Genomic DNA, 18,760 nt, shown 5'->3' with positions numbered 1-18,760 from the left:
AGTGTCCAGGTGACCTGCACAGGAAGCAGGCAGAGAAGCAGAAAATCTAGAGAACAGACACATCCATATGCTGAGGAACCAGAAAGAGGTCATTTGGAGGACTCTCCTGGGCACCTGCAGAAACAGCTGGACTTCAAAGCTGCTCTTGTTTCTCTTTTTAATTAAAGTGTTGGCTAAGATGCTTTGAAGCAGGAAGAACTGGAGAAATCTAAAGATGTTTTCTACTATTTAAGTGCATATACAGGAAGGTTTAGTCTAAAAAGGGAAAGTGGAAGTAAAGCATAATGCATGTGAGTTTGTTTCAAGAAGATGAGGTATCCAGGATGCTCTCATCAATGTCATGAAAGATTTATGTGAGTTTATGGCGCAGTCAGTCTCAGTTAGTTCTTTCCTGATATGTACCATAACCTTCCCTCAGCCTCCAGCCTCACCCCACCAAGGTGCTCCATGCCAGCACCAAAGTCCACCCAGGGGGAAACTTGGCCTTAGCTGCTGGGCTCCAGGCAACTGAGCCAAAGGGAAAGCTCCCCAGCCTCACAGGACCTGCAAACTATACTGGGCAACAAAAGCCAAACCAAAGAAAAGTCTCCACTGAGACTGCTCTTGGCTTGCATTTGACATGGCCACAGACACAGTCAACTAGACTCATTCTGTTCAAGGTAAAGGAACCAGATTTCTGGAGCACATTTCATCTGGCAGTTTTGGCTTTCTATCTTGGGAGGATGGCCTATGCCAGTGGAGGATGCTGCTCATCTCCACTGACAATCTTAGGGATTTCAACCACCAGCCCAGAAGAGATGTCCACACTGCACAAGCCCAGTGTGAGACCACACAACAGAGCAGGTTTTGCTCAGTATGTGAAATAATGTTGATAAGCTGGAAGCACTACCCACAGATTGGCAGGACAGAAAATGTAACCACACGGACTCAGGGCTAAGACAAACTGAAGAAAATCTTCCCTGGTCCCAGCAAACTCCTGTACACCCAATGACACCAAGCAGAAGGGATTTAAGTCCTACATCTCATTAAGTTATCAAATTCTCCAGTTTTCTAATTAGGCCTTGGGTTAGGTGCCAAATGTAGTACTCTCACCAGAGCTCGTACATGCTCATTTACACACCACAGAGGCATCTCAACACTGCCAGGAGCATCCACTCACAGCAAGCAGGGTCTGGGTTCTCACTTGTGGAGACATGGGGGTGTTTCCTGAGGAATGTGGAGGAACCTCATTCAGGATTTCTTTTCACTTAACCCAGCCAGTTTCCCTTCAGGGAAACAATCCTCAAAACTAAATATATTTTGGAAAGGGGGAGTCAGACTAGAGACAGCAGGGAACAACTACTATTCTTGGCAATCTGAACACTTGTCCTGAAAAAAAAAGAGTCATTTTCTTGTGCTGTGGCAACGAAAACACACGTTTCTTCTCCAAATCTTGCCTCAAATTTACCCATATGTTAAAATGAAAATTTATTTTACTCTATTATATACTGTAAATATTATCACTCTCGACACCATACAGGAACATATACATACTGTTTTTCTTGTAGAGAAGAATTTCAAAGCAGTTCGACTCATAGTTGTCAAAAGTCTGTCTGACTTTTTCAATGGTCTTCTTGTCTGTCAGTTCACCATACATAAAACTGAAAAAGAAAAAAAGGTTTCTCTTTTTTTCTACACAAGCAGCAACTTTGTTACAGTCAACCTGAACAGCATCAGCATTGGGGATGCTACTAACTGTCATTTACTAAAGTTTAATTATGGTTTACACTTTATTTAAATATTTAGTGTCACAAGGAAACTACAATAGTGAATAAACATGACCACCTTTCCACTGGAAATGACAACAAATAAATCCACTTTAATGTTTCATTAAGTGCTTTTTTTGAGCATATCTTTAAGGATATGTGGTTAGAAAAAGATCTGACAGACTATAAAACCATTACTGCCACAGTTGCAGGCCATGAGAATATTGCTGTCAAAACAGAGGAACCTGAAAAAAACTCCAAAACCTCCCAAATTTTGTCCAATCCTCTTGAAAAGCTTTCTGGAGGAAGAATGGAAGCTAAAAAAAAACAGGTAAAAGCTGTTGGCTGAATCAATGGTGACAAACCTAATCTTGTCAAGATGCATCTGGGACAATAAGATAATTGGAATCCTTTTACTAAGTGCCGATTACAAATAAAGGCAGGATTTAACCAAGAAGTGATGACTGCAGTTCTCCGAATTCAGCAGAGAAGGCACTACTATCAAACATAACCAAATTCACCCTCATTTTCCTTCTTGTACACTGTATTTCTTTAATATTTCAGTGAAAATACAAAGAACATTAAAATGCTTTTGAAAAGTTATCCCTCTCCAGACTGAGAATATAAAAATGTAATTTTAACTACACTATTTCTTGTCACTTGACTGTCTCCTCTTTGCATTCTTTTCCAGGTCAGACTTTCAGCTGGGGTAAGCAAACCCAACCTGCTGACCTGACTTCTGAAAGCCTTTGTAGGAAATAGCCAGGCTTTTATTATCATCCTTCCCTGGATTAAAAATAAGCGACGACCACTCTGTGCAAACTCCCAATTACAGAATTGAAGGAAAATGGAACATGGGATAAAAGCTTTCAGACACTTGGATGAATACACTTTTAATTGATCAGACTTCTTTTTTTTTTTCCCATTTTCTTTGTTCACAAACAGTTCGAGCTTCAGCTGAAAGCTACAACAGACAACCCTGAGAATATGAAAGAGAAAAGAAAAGCTATCAGTGCCTCTGTGGTTTCAATGCAGCTTCTCTTTTATTGATCAACAGACCTCCAAAGGTTCAATAAACATTTATTTTATGTCTACTGTTCTGAAAGAAACAATAAACCAGCATAGTGGTTAGTGACTCGGCAAGCATTAAAATACTCAATGAAGGCCAGACCATGAATCTTTTCTTTATACAGCCAACCAAGGGAAGAAATGGGGCTGCTCCCACAATGAGGAGATGCCCAGCATGGGTGGTGGACCAGGCAGATGTGGGGGCATTGGAGTAACCACATGTATGTGTTGCTACAGGCGCTCATTCACCAGTCAGGCAGGGAGAGCTACTGGTAAATGACATGTCATCAGCATCACCTTTGGGACAGTGGGTAACAGAGATGCAGCTACGGTGACTGACGCCAGGAAATGGCTTTACCAGGGCACAAGGCTTCATTATGGTCATGCTTATCTTTAACATACAAAGTTGTCTTCAGGAAAGGCAGAACACAGCCTACTGCTCATTTTCAAATGACCTGCTTTACTTTCCCTAGTTCACCTGGTAACCTTTCACACATCTATGTGTGAGATGGCAACAGGAAGAGTTTGGCTTTATTTTAGTTTTATCTATGCCTTTTTTTAATGCACCGATGAGCTAAAGCAGATTGCTCTCCTGTCTGCAAGGCAAAATAAGAGCTGGTAGTTTTCACACAGCCTGTTGTGCAACTTAATTATCTTTTTTTGTTTTGTTTTCCTGAGGTTTGAAACAATATTTCTCTTAGTCCTGAAGGAGAAAAATAAACAAGAGTTTGTTAAAATTCTCGACTTTACACGGCTCACAATAGAGAAAGTCATCATTAATTAGTTAAAATGACAAATTGTACATGGCATTCTGAGTGGTGGATGATACCAGTTAGGGCTGCTGAACACAATCAGTCACCTTTACATTTTAAATTAAAAGCAGCTAATTATCGCAGTAAACCCCTAATACTCAAATCTTACATTATCTTCACCTACAAAGAGACATTTTAAAGGCTTGTGGAATAATAAAAACATCTTTCAGAAGGCGATTTTTTGACAGCACCAAAGAAAACCTCAAAGGCACTCACTGTATGTTATATAAGATCTTTGCTTATCACAGGTTTAATTTAATTTAGTCTGTCCTGCTTTGTACACATGGAGGGACTCCTACTTCTTCAGTCAATCACTCCGTCTTTTTCTGCCTCATGTTTCCTGTCATTTAGCGCCTGTCGAGTGCCTTCAGTGCAAACTGTACAAGACATAAATATCAAAACCCACCCCTGCTACTGGGAATCTTACTACCTAGAAAATATACTTATCAAAGAGACACAAGACTTACTGAAATACTCAAAGAAAGGCACAATCTTAGATATTCCCCATCTCTGAAGCAGACCAGTTGTCATTACAGAAGCCTGGGCTCCTGCCTCCCTTTGAAAGCATCCCTTGGCATAGAAAAGCCCCATCTGAGGCTTTGTATCTATTCTTCTGTCCTTTGTCAGGATCCAGAGGAGCAGCATCAGAAGAGCTCCAGGTTCACAGTGTGTGCCATGGCAGTATTTAATAGCTGGCTTTGAGGAAATTATCCAGGATAGAGGACAGGTGTAGCACAGAAGGCATATGATCCTACAGCCAATTTGCAGCTCTGCTCATCCAAAAGCGTTGGATGAAAGGGCATCAATTACAAAGGACAAACATCCACCCAGGAAGAACAGCAAACACAGATACACATCAATAGCTTCAAAACTTTGCTAGTTAAAAAGCAGGCTCTGTTCGTAAGGAGAAACAGTGCAGCTCCCTGGGTCCCTCTGGTGCACTCCACAAGGTCTCCTTGCTTTGGCAGCACAAGAAGGCCTCCTCACACACACAAATATCAGGTCACAGAGGTGACATCCCAGTATCCAATCTAACTTTCTTGAAGTCTGGCATGCTGTACCCACCATGTAAAACCCTGTTTCTCTTAAGATGGTGGGAATGTTGCCATTAGCTTCACCAGAGCCAGGATTTCACTCGCAGGCTTTTTTTAAATCCCACTTGTAGTGTCAGTAAATAAAAAGAAGGGAGAGCAGAGATGCTGACTGGAGCACTGCAAGTGTTTCGGTGGAGATGCTACCTGTAAACAACCACTTCAGCAGGGAGATCCAATTCCATCCCCCTGTACAGCCAGAAGGCAACACACAAGCAGGGCCCCAGAACAGGCTTCCTCTTTGAAAACAAAACCAGCAAACAGCTACTCCCAGCCCAGCACAGGGCTCTCAGGTGCAAGGGAGGGCAAGCAGAGAAAAGCCAGGTGTAAAATGCCAGAGTAGGTCTACTAACCATCCACTGCTCTTCCAAAGGCTTGATGAGAAAATGGCACTTAACTGATAAGCAACACTATTAGAAAACACTGATATTGCTGTGACATTAAACTGGGTTTTAATGCTTTGTAACTGTTAATTCTTTCAACATATTCATGAAGACATACTTTGTCATGACTGTGGGCAAATAGGCATGAAAAAAAGAGGTTTTCCTGCATGCTGGCTGATCTGAGCACACCTCCAGGCAGGGGCTTGTGCATAGTTAATTGAAGGTTAAACGTGTCACAGTTGCAGATGCCCCTGGACTGACAGCTCATTTTCATTTGGTACAGCAAAGCTTCACCAGCACAGAAGTTCTTCCACCTAAAAATCGCGCACTCACTTATGCCAATGGTTCTTTATATCAGCCAAATTTGGGTGCCATTTGCACCTAGAAAAGAGCGAGCACACATCACAGAACATTCACAGAGCCTGACCTCTATGCACACTGTGTTTTATATAGTGCCCATGAAATGAGAGACAGTGGTCCTTGTCCTGAGGCATTTATAGGTGATTTTCCTGGCAATGGGCACATTGTTGCTGATTAAAAGATGAGAAATGGGCAAAATAAAAGGGATTACAAGCTCATCACAGGACTACTCATCACCCAAGCTGCAACAAAAATTCCTCAGATCTCTAGTGCCTTCAGTTTATCTGCCCCTCCCTTTGAGTAGTATCTGCCAAAATGACCTCAGATCAAAGACAATGGTGACACATGAGCAGCCTCAGTGTAGGTAGGGTATGGGGTGGGACAGACAGAAAGAGGATATAGGGAATACTCGCCAGACTACCCAGCAGAAAAGGATAAGGACCTGTGAGTCCTGGTGGACAATGAGTTATCCATGAGCCAGCAGTGTGCCCTTGTGGCCAAGGCAGCCTGGGTATCCTGGAGTGCATTAAGAGGAGCGTGGCCAGCAGATCTAGGGACCTGACCCTCTATTCTGCCTCTGCTCCTCGTCTACTTTGCTGATGCACACACGCACATGCACACGCATTAGGGATTTAGTCTTTCCCCAAAGCATCTCCTTTTAAAGGATGCAGCAGACAAGATGCAGATGCATGTCTAACCATAACTCACAGCTGCCCGTTCCTGAAAGACCACCAACAAAAGGAAAAAGCCATAAAGCTGCAATGCTTAGAGTAAATATATCATCAGCTTAATCACTGTCCTGGGAACAAGGACGCATTTTGCACATTACTGTGCTCTGTGTGTGTGTAATAACACGGACCAACTTGGGCTACAGAACAGCCCATCACTTCCTGGCACGACAACAGGAATTAACAAAAGGCTAGTAAAAAAACCCCAACTGAAATATATTAGCTAAAACCCCACTTTCTTTATTGAATCATTAGGTGGAGAACATTCACACTGATATTTGCCAGAATATATTTCAAAGTGCTTTTACCACGGCCTGGATCACTTGCTGGTTTCATTCATTTAAATCCTGTTTCAATACTTAAATTTCTGCAAAGCAATGTTTTTCTTACATCCATCCTTACTGTCCTTCCCAGCAGAGTATATTTTTTAAGTGCACTGAGTAACAATGAACAGACAGTCACCATACCTGCAAGTGCTACTCTTCTGCATGACGTCAGCTCGATGATATCCAGAGAGTTTACAAAAACCGTCATTACTATAAACTACAGGCCAGTCCACAATCTGGGCATTTCCCAACAGAAAACTGGATTCTGAAAAGAGAAAAAAAGAGAGGAAGGGCTGCTGTCAGTGGCAAAGTATATTTAAATCCTGTGTGTGTTACATAGCAGATGGAGAGTTATTCACGACAGTAACTTCTACTGTGAAATTTCAGAGGGAACTGAAATCAAAATGTGCATTAGAAAAGAAGCTGTGACGGAACAAAGTAAGTCCTAGTAATGTTAGTAGCTTCTTGCACCCCAAAATACTGATATAAGAACCAGTGTTCTAAGAATTTAGAAAGGAATCATTTATTCACAGTATCTGGGCAAGGTATTATGTTTGATTTTCATTTTATATGTATCTTGAAATCACCCTTAAATTAACTTGCAAGCTGAGTTTTAATCACTGAATTGTATATGTGCCCAGGCTGATGACAACTCTCTTGCTTAAGACAAGTAAATTTCTCCTCCTGGCAGGTCCCAATCTGTTTTGCAGGACACAGCCAACATCCCTGGGATGAGGGACAGAGTGTCAGGAGTTGCTGGGGAGGGACGAGATGTGCCCACCACATCTCCTGGTACACGATGATCCACATCACACCTGGGAGTGAGGATATTAAGTGATCCACACAGAATTCAGCAGGGGGAACTGCCGAGTGCCAGAGGGACTTACACGCTGAAGCAACAGAGAATGGGTATTGAATATCTGCGGCAGCCTATTAAAAATACAAATAGGTGGGTCTGGTTCATCCATAATGCTTCCATTGCAGTAAATACAAAATATGGGCATTTCTAGGAGGCTGAACTCAGGTTTAAATACCGCTTCGCTCATCTGTTCTTTCAGTCAGTGCCTCCAGTTTACACGCACGGACTGGCACCAACACGTTATCAGTCAGTCCTAAAACACTTTTATTCACTAGTTTGGAAAGATTCTCCCATCTCTGCTTTTAGCAAGGTGTTTCTGAAGAAGGAAATACCCATTTTGATTAAACACAACGTCGTGAGATTTTAGGCTCATCGGTATGGTAAACATTCCTAATTTTGTTTTAGAAATAACGTTCTCCCATAGCAGAGGCTCTCAAATCGTTGTCTGATTATCTTCAGAGTTTTCTTTATTTTTACTGTTAATTTTCAATTTCATTTTGACTGCAGCTATGGAACTAACTGCTCACATTCACTGATGCTAAAAAGCTATTAAAATATAACTATTAGCAATCATTGCTGTATAGAAATGATAGGCAATGTTCCTTCCAGCAGTTCTTGTGGGTAACAAAAAAAAATTCAGGAGATTTTTACAATTTTTTCCTCATAATAGCTGAAGAATGGTTATGCCAATTACTTACAGACATATATTCAGGTGCACGCATTTATTTTCACATGAAAGTGACACTTGGGTTTGCATAAGCTACACATGCCCTTCTCAAGGAATTTATAACTGTGTCTGGATCGTACATTATGCAAACATTATTCTGTTGAACAAGGAAAGTGTACTAAAAAAAAGACTCTTCCATTCTTTTTTCTTTGTAGACATGAATTTGGAAAAATAATCTGAAGATTATTGGATTTTCTGTTAAAAAATATTTAAAAGCCAACCCATGTGACAAATAAAAGTTTGGATTTTGTGAAATCTAACACTTCTAAGCTCAAAAATTTCTCTAAATCCATCACAAATATTATTATTAGCCTAAATGCTAACTTGAAAAATCTGCTTTCCTACCCAAAGGGAGATGCCCTCACTGCATGAAGTGGGAAACAGAGTAAAGCCTGAGCATTAATAAAATGTTCTTGGCTTTCCCCAACACTGTCTGCATTGGATACTCAGCACAGCACAGCACAGGGACATCCTAACCCCCTGGAAACTGAAGGGTTCGCTGAAGCTCATCCCGTTGCACTGGTGTCCTCCCAACACCTCACATCATCTCCAGTTTGGAAAAGGGGAGACACCACCCTAAACCCATCAGCTCCATCCCACTCACCCCACTCCCTGTGACCACCCTACCAGTACCGTACCCAAAGAACTGGAGAAGATGGGAGCATAAGCAGTTCTTAACCTCTTTAACCTGTAAAACTAGAAAAATAATAGCATCACAAGTATCTTTGCAGATATTAGTATTTGTAAAGTTATATCTGATAAATAGCACATGTACTAGAAACTTGACCAGATATTAGAATATGGAGGGGGAAGGGTGTCTCTAGGAATTTTCCTTTACTTAATTAACTTATTTTTTACTCTTGTCTCCTAAGCAAATACAGCTTATCCATGCCCAGCATTATAATATGTACGTGTGTGTTGTATTCCAACTAAAGAAAAGTCTTGAATCAATGTTTGCATCTTGTTAGAGCCCAATGAATCTCACTGCGGGCACGAAGCCACAGGAACCCATGTTTCATTAATAGTGACGCTCAGTGAGCGGCTTGAGAAGATTTAAGGAAGAACGAATCAGCATTTGATGCTGGGCTTTTATTGGTTACCCAAGTCTCAGCATCTGCAGGACTCTGTGCCTTCCCTACATTTTATGGGGAATCATTTTCTTCAACCAAGACACACAGTAATTCTTGCCTATTTTTACAGTTTCTCCAGATCAAAATTCCAGGCAGATTTAGCTTTACATTACTCAGTCCACACCCAGATGTAAACACCCCAACTGTGTACTGGATGACAGAACCCTTTGAGAGAACCTCTTTTTCTTTTTTGGCCCTAATTTCTTAAAATTACAGAGTGCAAAAGAACATGGGAGGAGTTTTTGCATTGAGTCCTCTGCTGTGATTCCTAGATTCTCTAACAGGTTTTGGACCCTAACCTTGGTTATTAACTGAGACTCCTTAGTAGAGAACACAACATTTGGGTTTCTATGAGTTTTGTGTAGCTGGAGAAGAGAATGCTTTATTATATTATTTATATATATTTCTTATATTATTTATATCACATCATCTGTGTTGCAGCCTGGACAGGAAAGTTTTCTCTCTCCATGCACAGCAGCACCCATCCTCACAAGTACTTTACTACAGAGGCTGGGAACTTGTACCCTGGTCCATCAGATGCTGGCCATTGCTGATAGCAGGGCAGTAAATCTGACAGATCAATGGTCTGATCCAGCATATGAAACCTTATGCAACTGTGATCCAGGTTACCATGTAGTAGTATCACACACTCTGAAAACACTCTCACACACTCTCTGCACACAGCAAAATTCAGAACTTGCATGATGACTGGATTCATCCTGCCTTGGATTTCTCTGATCCACTGAAATGCATTTCCACTTCCCATTTCCTTGGAGATAAAAGCCAATTTTTATTATTTCTAAGCTTGCATTGATGTCATTGCCTCTACCAGTCATCATCTCTACACATCCACCCTTCTGATATATTGTAGAGAGCCCAAATTACAAATCTGTAAGTTGTATAAATTCTTTGACTAGATACATCTGAACACCAGCATCTCTGTAAGAGAGCAGGGAAGCAGAGCTCAGTCGGCAGACTCGCCTGTCTCAGAGTTGCTAGATTCTTCTTGGGAAGTCAGCAGGCTTTTTATTAGTTAATATAACTCTCCTGTTCACAAGGTTTAATTTTGATGGCAAGCTATTGGGATAGTAGAGGCATACAGTTAGCAAAATTTCAGGTTGGAAAACACAATTGAGGAAAACAATTGTTACAGGCACTGTATTTACTTTGCTGCACTTCTGATTTGTAAAAAGGCTTTTTTATGTAATGGCAGCCTATGCTGTACAGCAGCAAACCTTTAATCTTACTCTATCTTGCAGTAGCTAACACTCAGCACAGCACTGAGCCTTGTTTTGTTTCAAAAAAGAAAAAAAAAAAAAGAAGACAGACCACAGTGTGCAAGCAATTTTTTTTTTAACCAACAAAATGCCCAAAGCAGTGTAAAATTCATGTTACGTAATCACAGGAGAGCCAGAACAGCTAATCATTGCTGGAGATGTGCTTAGCCAAGTGAGAAACGTTGTCTCTAATCATCTTTTTTTTTTTTTTCTGAAGAATGCTTGGGTACCACTTGTAAGCAAAATTGTTTAAATCACTATTCTGGAATCACATACCATCCCAAGAAAACAGGCAGCTCATCTTTCCACAAAAGACAGTTTCACACTGAAAAGATGTTGTTTTAAAAAATGAAGCAGTAGCAGAACACAAGTTATAGTAATGATTATAATAAGAAAAAGAAGCAGTGCTTCCATCCAGGATTAAACTTCAAGCATCTTCACACAGACCTGTCCTTCAGAATTACCACCCTCGCTGCAGAGCAAGTGCAGCACGGACCTGACAGGCTCAGGGAAACGCCTGGAATTTGCCTTTTTGGCTAGCACTGTCTTATAAAAGCCCCAGACCAGCTAAACTGCCATCAGCTGGCTCTCACAGGGCCAGCATATCACTGTTGTCCTGTTTAGACCATCTTGGAAAACTCACGGGGCCCCTCTGTGTGTGTGTGTTAGGGAGGGAGGTGCTAAAAATCTTCACAATTTTTATTTTCTTTTAGCTCTCCTGAGCAAGGCTTGGCCCTCATAACACATATTTCTACTGGTGTCATATACAGTGACCCCAACCACATGCTCAACACGTTCTGCATCCCCACAGAACACAAGAGCAAATCCTAAACCCTATGAGAGGGCACTGCCCTCTGAAATCAGCCTCAGCAGGCAACAACATCCCTCCAGCTCTGGAGTCAGCTGCAGACAAACCACTGTGCTTGCAACCTCCACCAGCACTTTGTACTCCTTAACATCAAACCACATTGCTGTTTTCTAACAAAGCTATTATTTCCCCGGTGTGTTTACAGCATGCAAAACATCAGTGTCATCCAATTTATCCAGCACATTAAGCGTTGCTTGCCTGGAAAAAAAAAACCCAAAATCTCTCAAAGGACTAACTCCTTACGTCACCTTTCTGTACCACTGTTGTTTTTATTTAACACTCACATTATGAAAATGCAAAGAGGGCTAAACCCAGAGCAAGATGCCACCATCCTGAAATGCTAAAATGGTCTGTTTCCTGCCCTAAATCAGCGCTCCTCAAATGAAATAAAACATAAATAATCCAGTATTGGCTGAAGTATTAAATCCATGTGTAAATCACCTAGTTGGGAACACAGCAGCTTTCAGCAATTTAGCAAGTGGGCTCAAGAAGAAAGATTAAGAGTCTGCCTGGAATTTACCTCCTGAAAACTTATAAAAAAACCCAAAACACTTTAATGATTCTGTATGTGAAAGCCAGCAAACAGCACAGTCCCCTGCCTTTACTGGGGCACAACTGGAACAAGCTGCCCAGGGAGGGGGTTGAGTCACCACCCCTGGATGTGGTAGATGAGGTACATAGAGATATTGCTTAGTAAAGGACAGGAATGGTTGAACTCGATGATCTTAAAGGTCTTTTCCAACCTTGTAATTCTGTGATTCTATGAAACTTCACCGCTCTCAGGAAGGGTTTTGAGTGTAAGGACAAGAGAAGATCCCTATGAGATCCCTGTGAAACGACATGTCACACAATTCTGGTCGCAGGTTCTCCTCCCCCCACATTAATTTATCCTGGAGTTAAACCCATTCACCCCTATTGTGGTTATCTTTTAAATGCCACCATTGAACCTGTTCTTTATTAAAATGATGTAAAACACGACAAAGATGTAGTGAGACTAAATTGAAGCTGGAGCACATGGTAGCTCTCCCTAAAGGCACACAGGCACCCTTGGGAGGCAACCAACAATCAGACTTCTAGCTTTACACATACAAGAGGACTTCCTTCACATTCCCAGCTAGCAGCTGTTCGGACACAGGGGAACCTCTTGCAAACACTCACCCCAAACCTAGTCCTGGCTGCAGCTCTGTGTCTCAGAAAACCTGTTTTGGCAGAGAATTTTCTGCCTCTCCCACGTTCCACCGAGGTGCTGCTGCAGGCCAGCGTCCCAAGGGAACAGCAGTCAGTCTCACTCCCACTGCCACACATGGGTGCAGGATCGGGCCCTGGCTATCTGGGTTACCCAGGGTTTGGCATTTAAAAAGCCAGTGACACCGTGCTAATTAAACAAGTATTGGAGGTTTGGTTGGGGTTTTTTTTCTGAAAAGCAGGTCATTAGAGTGCTACCTCCAAAATCATCTTCTACCACTTAATTTTACCAAGCCAGAGAATACTGTTCCCTTGGCTGTCCAGGAAAATAACTTAAAATCCTGCTTAACCACTGAACAGTACCCTGTTAAACAGGCTAATTAAATGTATCTCCACAGCTCACTTAACTTCCTGGCATTACTCTCTGGCTGTATACTCCTTCCAACAGCAATAAAAAAAAAAAACCCTAAAAAAACCCTGGATGTTTACTCTAAAAAAAAAATTTAAAAAAATCAATAATTTCATTTTTCTCAGCTCTCAGACTGAAACGGGAACCTGGGAACGCAGCAGCTCTTGCAGTGACCTCTTGTGGCAGCTGCTCAGCAGCGCTCAAGCATCCCCCAGAAGACGAGAAGGGTCTCCCTATCCCACAGCCCCATCCCACCGCCAGCGACACGCACAGAAAGAAATACTAGAAAGGGGAAGACCCACAGTCTACAAAGCAGGTGATCAGACTGAATCTGGCTGTTCCTCTAGCTGATGATAGATATGGCATTATCCAGGTTTCTGAATTAATATGATGGTATAGAGCTGTGATAATATTTTCCTTCATTTTTTTCTTTAATAAACATTTATTAAAAATAATTCTACAAAAGTAAAAGTCCCCCAGTTTCAGAGGCAGTGAGATACACTTAATCGTTCATTATTCAGCAAAACAACTTGAGTAAGGAAAGCGGGGAACTTGCAATTGAAATCTACCCACAAATGTCATTTAGTAATGCTTCTCGGTGTACAAATCAGCTCTGCATTGACGTACGGATCGGCAGACCCCCTGCAGTCATGGAAATCTGACTTCAAGTGTCAAAGAAAGCCCCAGTGACATAAGCTCCTTGGTCATTCCCTTCAGTAACTTCTCCACAGTCAATTGAACTGGAGGATGGAAACTCTTGCCCCATTATTTAGTGTCTTTATACAGAGATGTAGGGAACTGCTGTGGTCCCAAGTTTTTTTAGAGGATCTCCAATGACAGATATCCTGTAAACCTGAAGCAACTCACATTAAAGAACTTTCTGCACCATATGTAACTCAGTTTGGATCAGACAAGAGAGCAGCTTGTTTTCCTTCAGGGGAGAAGAACCTGTATGTATCACGCCCTGCTTTGTTACCCTGCTTGTAAGACTTCAGGTATGCTGTATGGGCTAGTAAGGAGAGACAACAGACACTTATTTTGTCTATAATATCAGCATAATAAAGATGAAAAAGGTGTGCTAGCACTACAGATGTGGCATTCATTTCCCCCCCTTCCAGCTTAACCTGCCTCAACAGCACAGTCACCTGTAAACAGGGCTCATCTCTTCACCCACCAAAGTCACAAGACCCAGCAGGGCGTAAAGCTCTGACCAAAGGAGCTGATTTGCAGGAACATGGCACAAAGCTGCAAAAGGCAAGGAATCTTCATTACAGCTCAGGGTAGAATTCCCATGTCAGCTTTATGGAGCCAAGATTTCAGTCCAATGTCAAAATACATTCATGAAAGACCTGAAAGCCCCATTTTCCCAAGAAAGCTTCTAAGAGTTACTGCAACAGAAACAAAAAACCAATAATGATGACTCTTACAATATAGATAAGACTATATATAGTCTTATCTATATCACTAAATTAAACCCCACTTCCAGACTGTTAGCACTCTTTATTGCATACTGCCACAAAGTCCCCGAGTTAACCTCTTCCCAACATCACCCTCCACCATAACAGCAAATTATGCTATTAACACTGCTAGAATATGTGAAGAGTGAAGATGAACAGGAAAGACAGACACATTTCTCTGCCCCTGTGTGCATGGCTCAACACGCCAGCCGGGTCCACAAAGCCCAGCCCTGCTCTAGACTTGCCCAATTCTGTTCCCGTTGCACCTCCACGACACTGAGACAAGGTCAGTGTCAGCAGGAGCTCTGAATGCACTGAAGATGGCACCAATATTATTAGTAATAACGGGCACAGAGCGCTGAGAACATCTCAGGAGAGAACATCACCTTAAGTAAGACCCTTATTAAAAGTCCTCAATACTAATGGCAGTCAAAGGCAGTAGTCACCTTAATGTGATTTAACCCAGCGCTCTCACAAAACACTTCTCCTTTCAGCTCAGCTAAATACCTGGTGTTCTTAAGACCCAGGGCACAGCCAGGGCTGTAGCGAGATCATATCAGTCTTTATGAGCCTCAGTAAGACCTTTACTGGATGTATTTTCACTGTGCTTTAAAAGAAAGAGGAAGAAAGAAAGATTGCAGAGAGTGCCCTGAGATTAGCCTGAAGATAGGCCAGCGTGTCCCGAGGGCTTGTCCCTTTTTACCAACTGCAGCAGTTGGTCTAACCACAGACCCAACTTCTCCACACAGACATTGTCCCCCCTTGAGTGGAGCTCAGCTGTGGTGTGGGCAAAGAACCTGCAAAGCAGCTGAGAGGTTACTGTCCACCACCAAATGCCTTGGGAAGCACCTACGAACTGCTGTGGTATGTTGCTGCTCTACAATACTTCACAAGCTCCGAGGTATAAAGTCGCCTTCGAAAGAGGGGTTCCCTGGGCAGACAGACACTGTGGGACCCCCCACATTGCTTTCACAGTCATTCCCATCCTTCCCACAGATGTTGGCTGAGAGGAGAATGTCCAGCACGGCAGCCAAGATATCCCATCTCTCCATATGGAGGACAGAAGAGCCTTTTCCGTGTGGCTCTTTGATGCTTTGCCTATGATTGACACAATGAGCACTTCTCTCACAATTTTAACCTGATTTGTAGCCAAAACAGGGGTGAAAAGGAAAAGTTCAAGCATTCCTTAGCAGAAAATGGCTAAATGATGCTGAAAAGTGTGTATATGATTGCTTTTAACACCCGCCTGGCCACCACACTAAGGCTGCACACTCTGTTCCCACAGTGTCAGTTCTGACTTTCCACATTTTAAAATTACTGCAATTTTGTCTATATATTTTGTTATTCAGATCCATCTCTGGGAACTCTGAGTAATTTGTCTCTACCTACATTTCTTTTTTAAACCATTGCTTCTATTTCACCTGGAGAAGAGACGATCTACCAAAACACCTCTCTAATTTTTCCAGCTGTACCTGTTGCCTAATAGAAGATGTTGCCTCTATCTACAAAGCTTCTCCCAGTTGTTAAGAGAAGATTTATGGTCAAGAAGTGCAATCGGGTTACATAAAGCGTGAGAAATCTCAAAATAAAGTGTTCTTTAACCAGGAAAGGCAACAGAGGGGCTTTCTTTTTTTGAAGATGCTGAAGATGTATTTTTTAAAAACAAACATCAGTCTTTGCTTCATCCCCTTCCTCAACTTGTCAATGAAAAATCTGTTGGAAACAGAATCCAAGCATAAAAACAACCCCCAGCTAACAGTCAGCAGACCATGTCCTTGCCTTCCACTGAGCACTGGAAGGAGACACTTGAACCAGATTTGCTCTATTGGATACCATTAAGTTCAGATTAAACAGTGCTGAATCCAATGAGAATAACTATTTCTATGAAGGACAAATAAGGTTATGTCCTGGATGACAAAAAGAAGAACTAAATCACGTTTCAGGGCACAACATGGATCACTTACATGAGTTAAAAACAAATTTCCAACCCACTGTTTGCTTTGTTGTCCAACGGACAGATTTGCCTCAGTAGCAGCAAGCTTAAACATCATCAGTGGCAGAGAGAAAGCAAATGAATGACCCGATCAACATAATTTATGTTCCCAAATAAGCCCAGGTTAGAAACTGGAGAGGGATACATGCTTTTAAAATACAATGTTCAAAAAGCCTTCTGAGCTTTTCCAGTTTTTGACATCTCAAAGCTTTTCACCAGCGAGGACGTGTGATTTAATTAGAGCATGATACAAAGGCATGGCAATCCCAAACCATGATCCCAGCTCTGCTGACTTGCCATACGACCTTGGGAAAACAGCTGTGATGCCCCGAGCCCTCGTTTACGCCACAATTCAAGGAACAGGTTGGGAAAGCTTCTGTGTGTCCCCTTCCACAAGGAGCTGTGAAGTGTAATTAAATTCCACCCAGCGCTTTGAAATTGTCAGAGGGAAAGTGCTATATAAACCCATATTAATTAAGCTCACATTTAATATTCTGGTTAATAAATACACTACTCTGGGAAACCAGATCTTAGTGATTGTGCAGTTACAGAGCTTGATGGGGAGTCAGCTGCTGACCGCAGAACTGACACTGGCAATGAGAGGGAGGAAGCCCCCCAAAAAACACTTGATGGCTTAATATAAGGCTTTCATTTTAACATACAACATTTTAAAACAAATGCTTGGTCCTCATCCTGATCCTTCTCCTGGGAAAGTCAATGAATCACTAATTTGCTACCTGCCACCAAAATCAACTTCAAACCAGCACACCAGACCGTGTCCGTGTGAATAGGAGGTAAATCCAGAATCAATGCCATAGGAAGGCAGAAGGGAACACTGTTCAGCAAGATTTCACATCATATTAGCGTCTTGATTAATAATACATGTGGTGACTTTTCTCAGGGCTCTTCCTTGCCCACCTTTCCCATTCACAAACCCAGACACACACAGGCACAGCAGCGCTTTGGCATGGCAGGGTCGCCCTGAACTTCGGGCTGCCCAAGGAGATGTCTTTTAGCAGATAAAAAGTCAGGGTCTCTTACTTGACTTAATTTGTGCAAACACTCCTACGTGTCAGTAGTTATGCACCAGTGAAACAACTACGTAAAAAAAGAATGTAACCAGCACAAGACTTGCCTAAAGCAAGCATCTACATCAATACACCTAGAGAGATGGTCTGCAACCACATCGTAACTCTAATGGAGCCCTATACAGCACTCTTGCCCAGGGCTTTGCCTGGGATGAAAGGGTAAAATTAACCGCAGCTGCAAGGAATAACCTGATGGCCATGGGGTTGTGAGGCAGCACTGTAAATATTCCCCTAACAGAGGAACTGTAGATGAGCAACTGCAGACAGTTCTTTACGTATTTGTTCAGCCACAGGATTACCATCATCCAAATCAGTCACTCTCTCACCCTATTTCCCAGTTATCTTTGCCACAGACTTAAAAGTGTTACAGAATTTCAAATACTTTTAAACGCTGAATGAAAATATTCACAAGCCCAAGAAGAAGAAGGGGGGGGGGGGGGGGTGGGAGGGTGGCAGGGAAGACAAGACCCGACAAGTGGAAAAGACAGTAGAACTGGAAATAAGGACTACTGATTTTCAGAAGTAGCTCACAAACCAAAAAACCCTACAAATTCACAGCACCGGTAACGATGTAAGAAGCGAGGGGGGCCAGGGAAAGGACCGCGGAGAGCAAGCGCCAGCGGAGCCCGGCGGGGCACAGCAGACCCCGTTCCTTGAAGGCATCGCTTTGGCAGCGACCCATCAGCGTGGGAGCGGGCGCGGCGAGGAGCCGCCGTGGGGACGGATGGATGGATGGACGGACGGATGGATGGACGGATGGATAGACGGATGGATGGATGGACAGACGGATGGATGGACGGACGGGCAGAGGGATGGATGGAGGGGATCTCTCACCGCTTGAGCGCCGGACAATGTTCTCCAAGAAGGTGTTCTGCGGTGCCACCAGCCCTCTCTTGCCCCCCGGCATCCTGCAGCGCCGGGCTCGGGGGCCGGGGGTGCGCGGCAGCGGCGACAGCGGCGGCGGCGGCGGCGACGGGGGGGGGCCGGCGGCGGCTGGTGCGCCCGGTGCCCGTGAGTCGCGCAGGGGCGGCCGCGGCCGCTCATGGTAGTGGCGCCCCCGCGGCGGCTGCAGCGCGGACTGGGGCCGCGCCGCGCACGGCGCCGCCGAGCGCCGCCGCCCGCCCCCCCTGCGCCTGCGCGCCCGCCCCGCCGCGGAGCCGGGCCGCCCCGGGACGGGGGAGGGGGGGGTGCGGGAGGGCGGAGCGGCGCGGAAGGGAACGGAACGGAACCCTGCGGGGAGGCGCGGGCGGTGCC

The 18,760-nt window shown here is 43.3% G+C and overlaps 1 protein-coding gene across 1 annotated transcript in view; it reads right to left on the bottom strand.

The window, feature by feature from the left end:
- The window catches only part of KCNH5 (potassium voltage-gated channel subfamily H member 5), a gene marked incomplete at its 3' end in the record, with an annotated part of 151,145 nt that extends 132,717 nt beyond the window's left edge, over window positions 1-18,428 (bottom strand). The window contains exons 1-3 of the mRNA XM_084270540.1: window positions 18,341-18,428; window positions 6,655-6,778; window positions 1,534-1,640 (exon numbers count right to left, since the gene is read on the bottom strand). Coding sequence (XP_084126666.1) covers window positions 1,534-1,640; window positions 6,655-6,778; window positions 18,341-18,413 — 304 coding nt within the window. The 5' untranslated portion in view covers window positions 18,414-18,428. The remainder of the gene's footprint in view (window positions 1-1,533; window positions 1,641-6,654; window positions 6,779-18,340) is intronic.
- Between the last annotated feature and the right edge of the window lie 332 nt (window positions 18,429-18,760).

The sequence above is a fragment of the Gallinula chloropus genome, assembly GCF_964237585.1.
Source record: "Gallinula chloropus genome assembly, chromosome: 14".
NCBI lineage: Eukaryota > Metazoa > Chordata > Aves > Gruiformes > Rallidae > Gallinula > Gallinula chloropus.
Note: the sequence above shows the minus strand (reverse complement) of the source record. Positions and strands in the feature narration are given on the sequence as shown.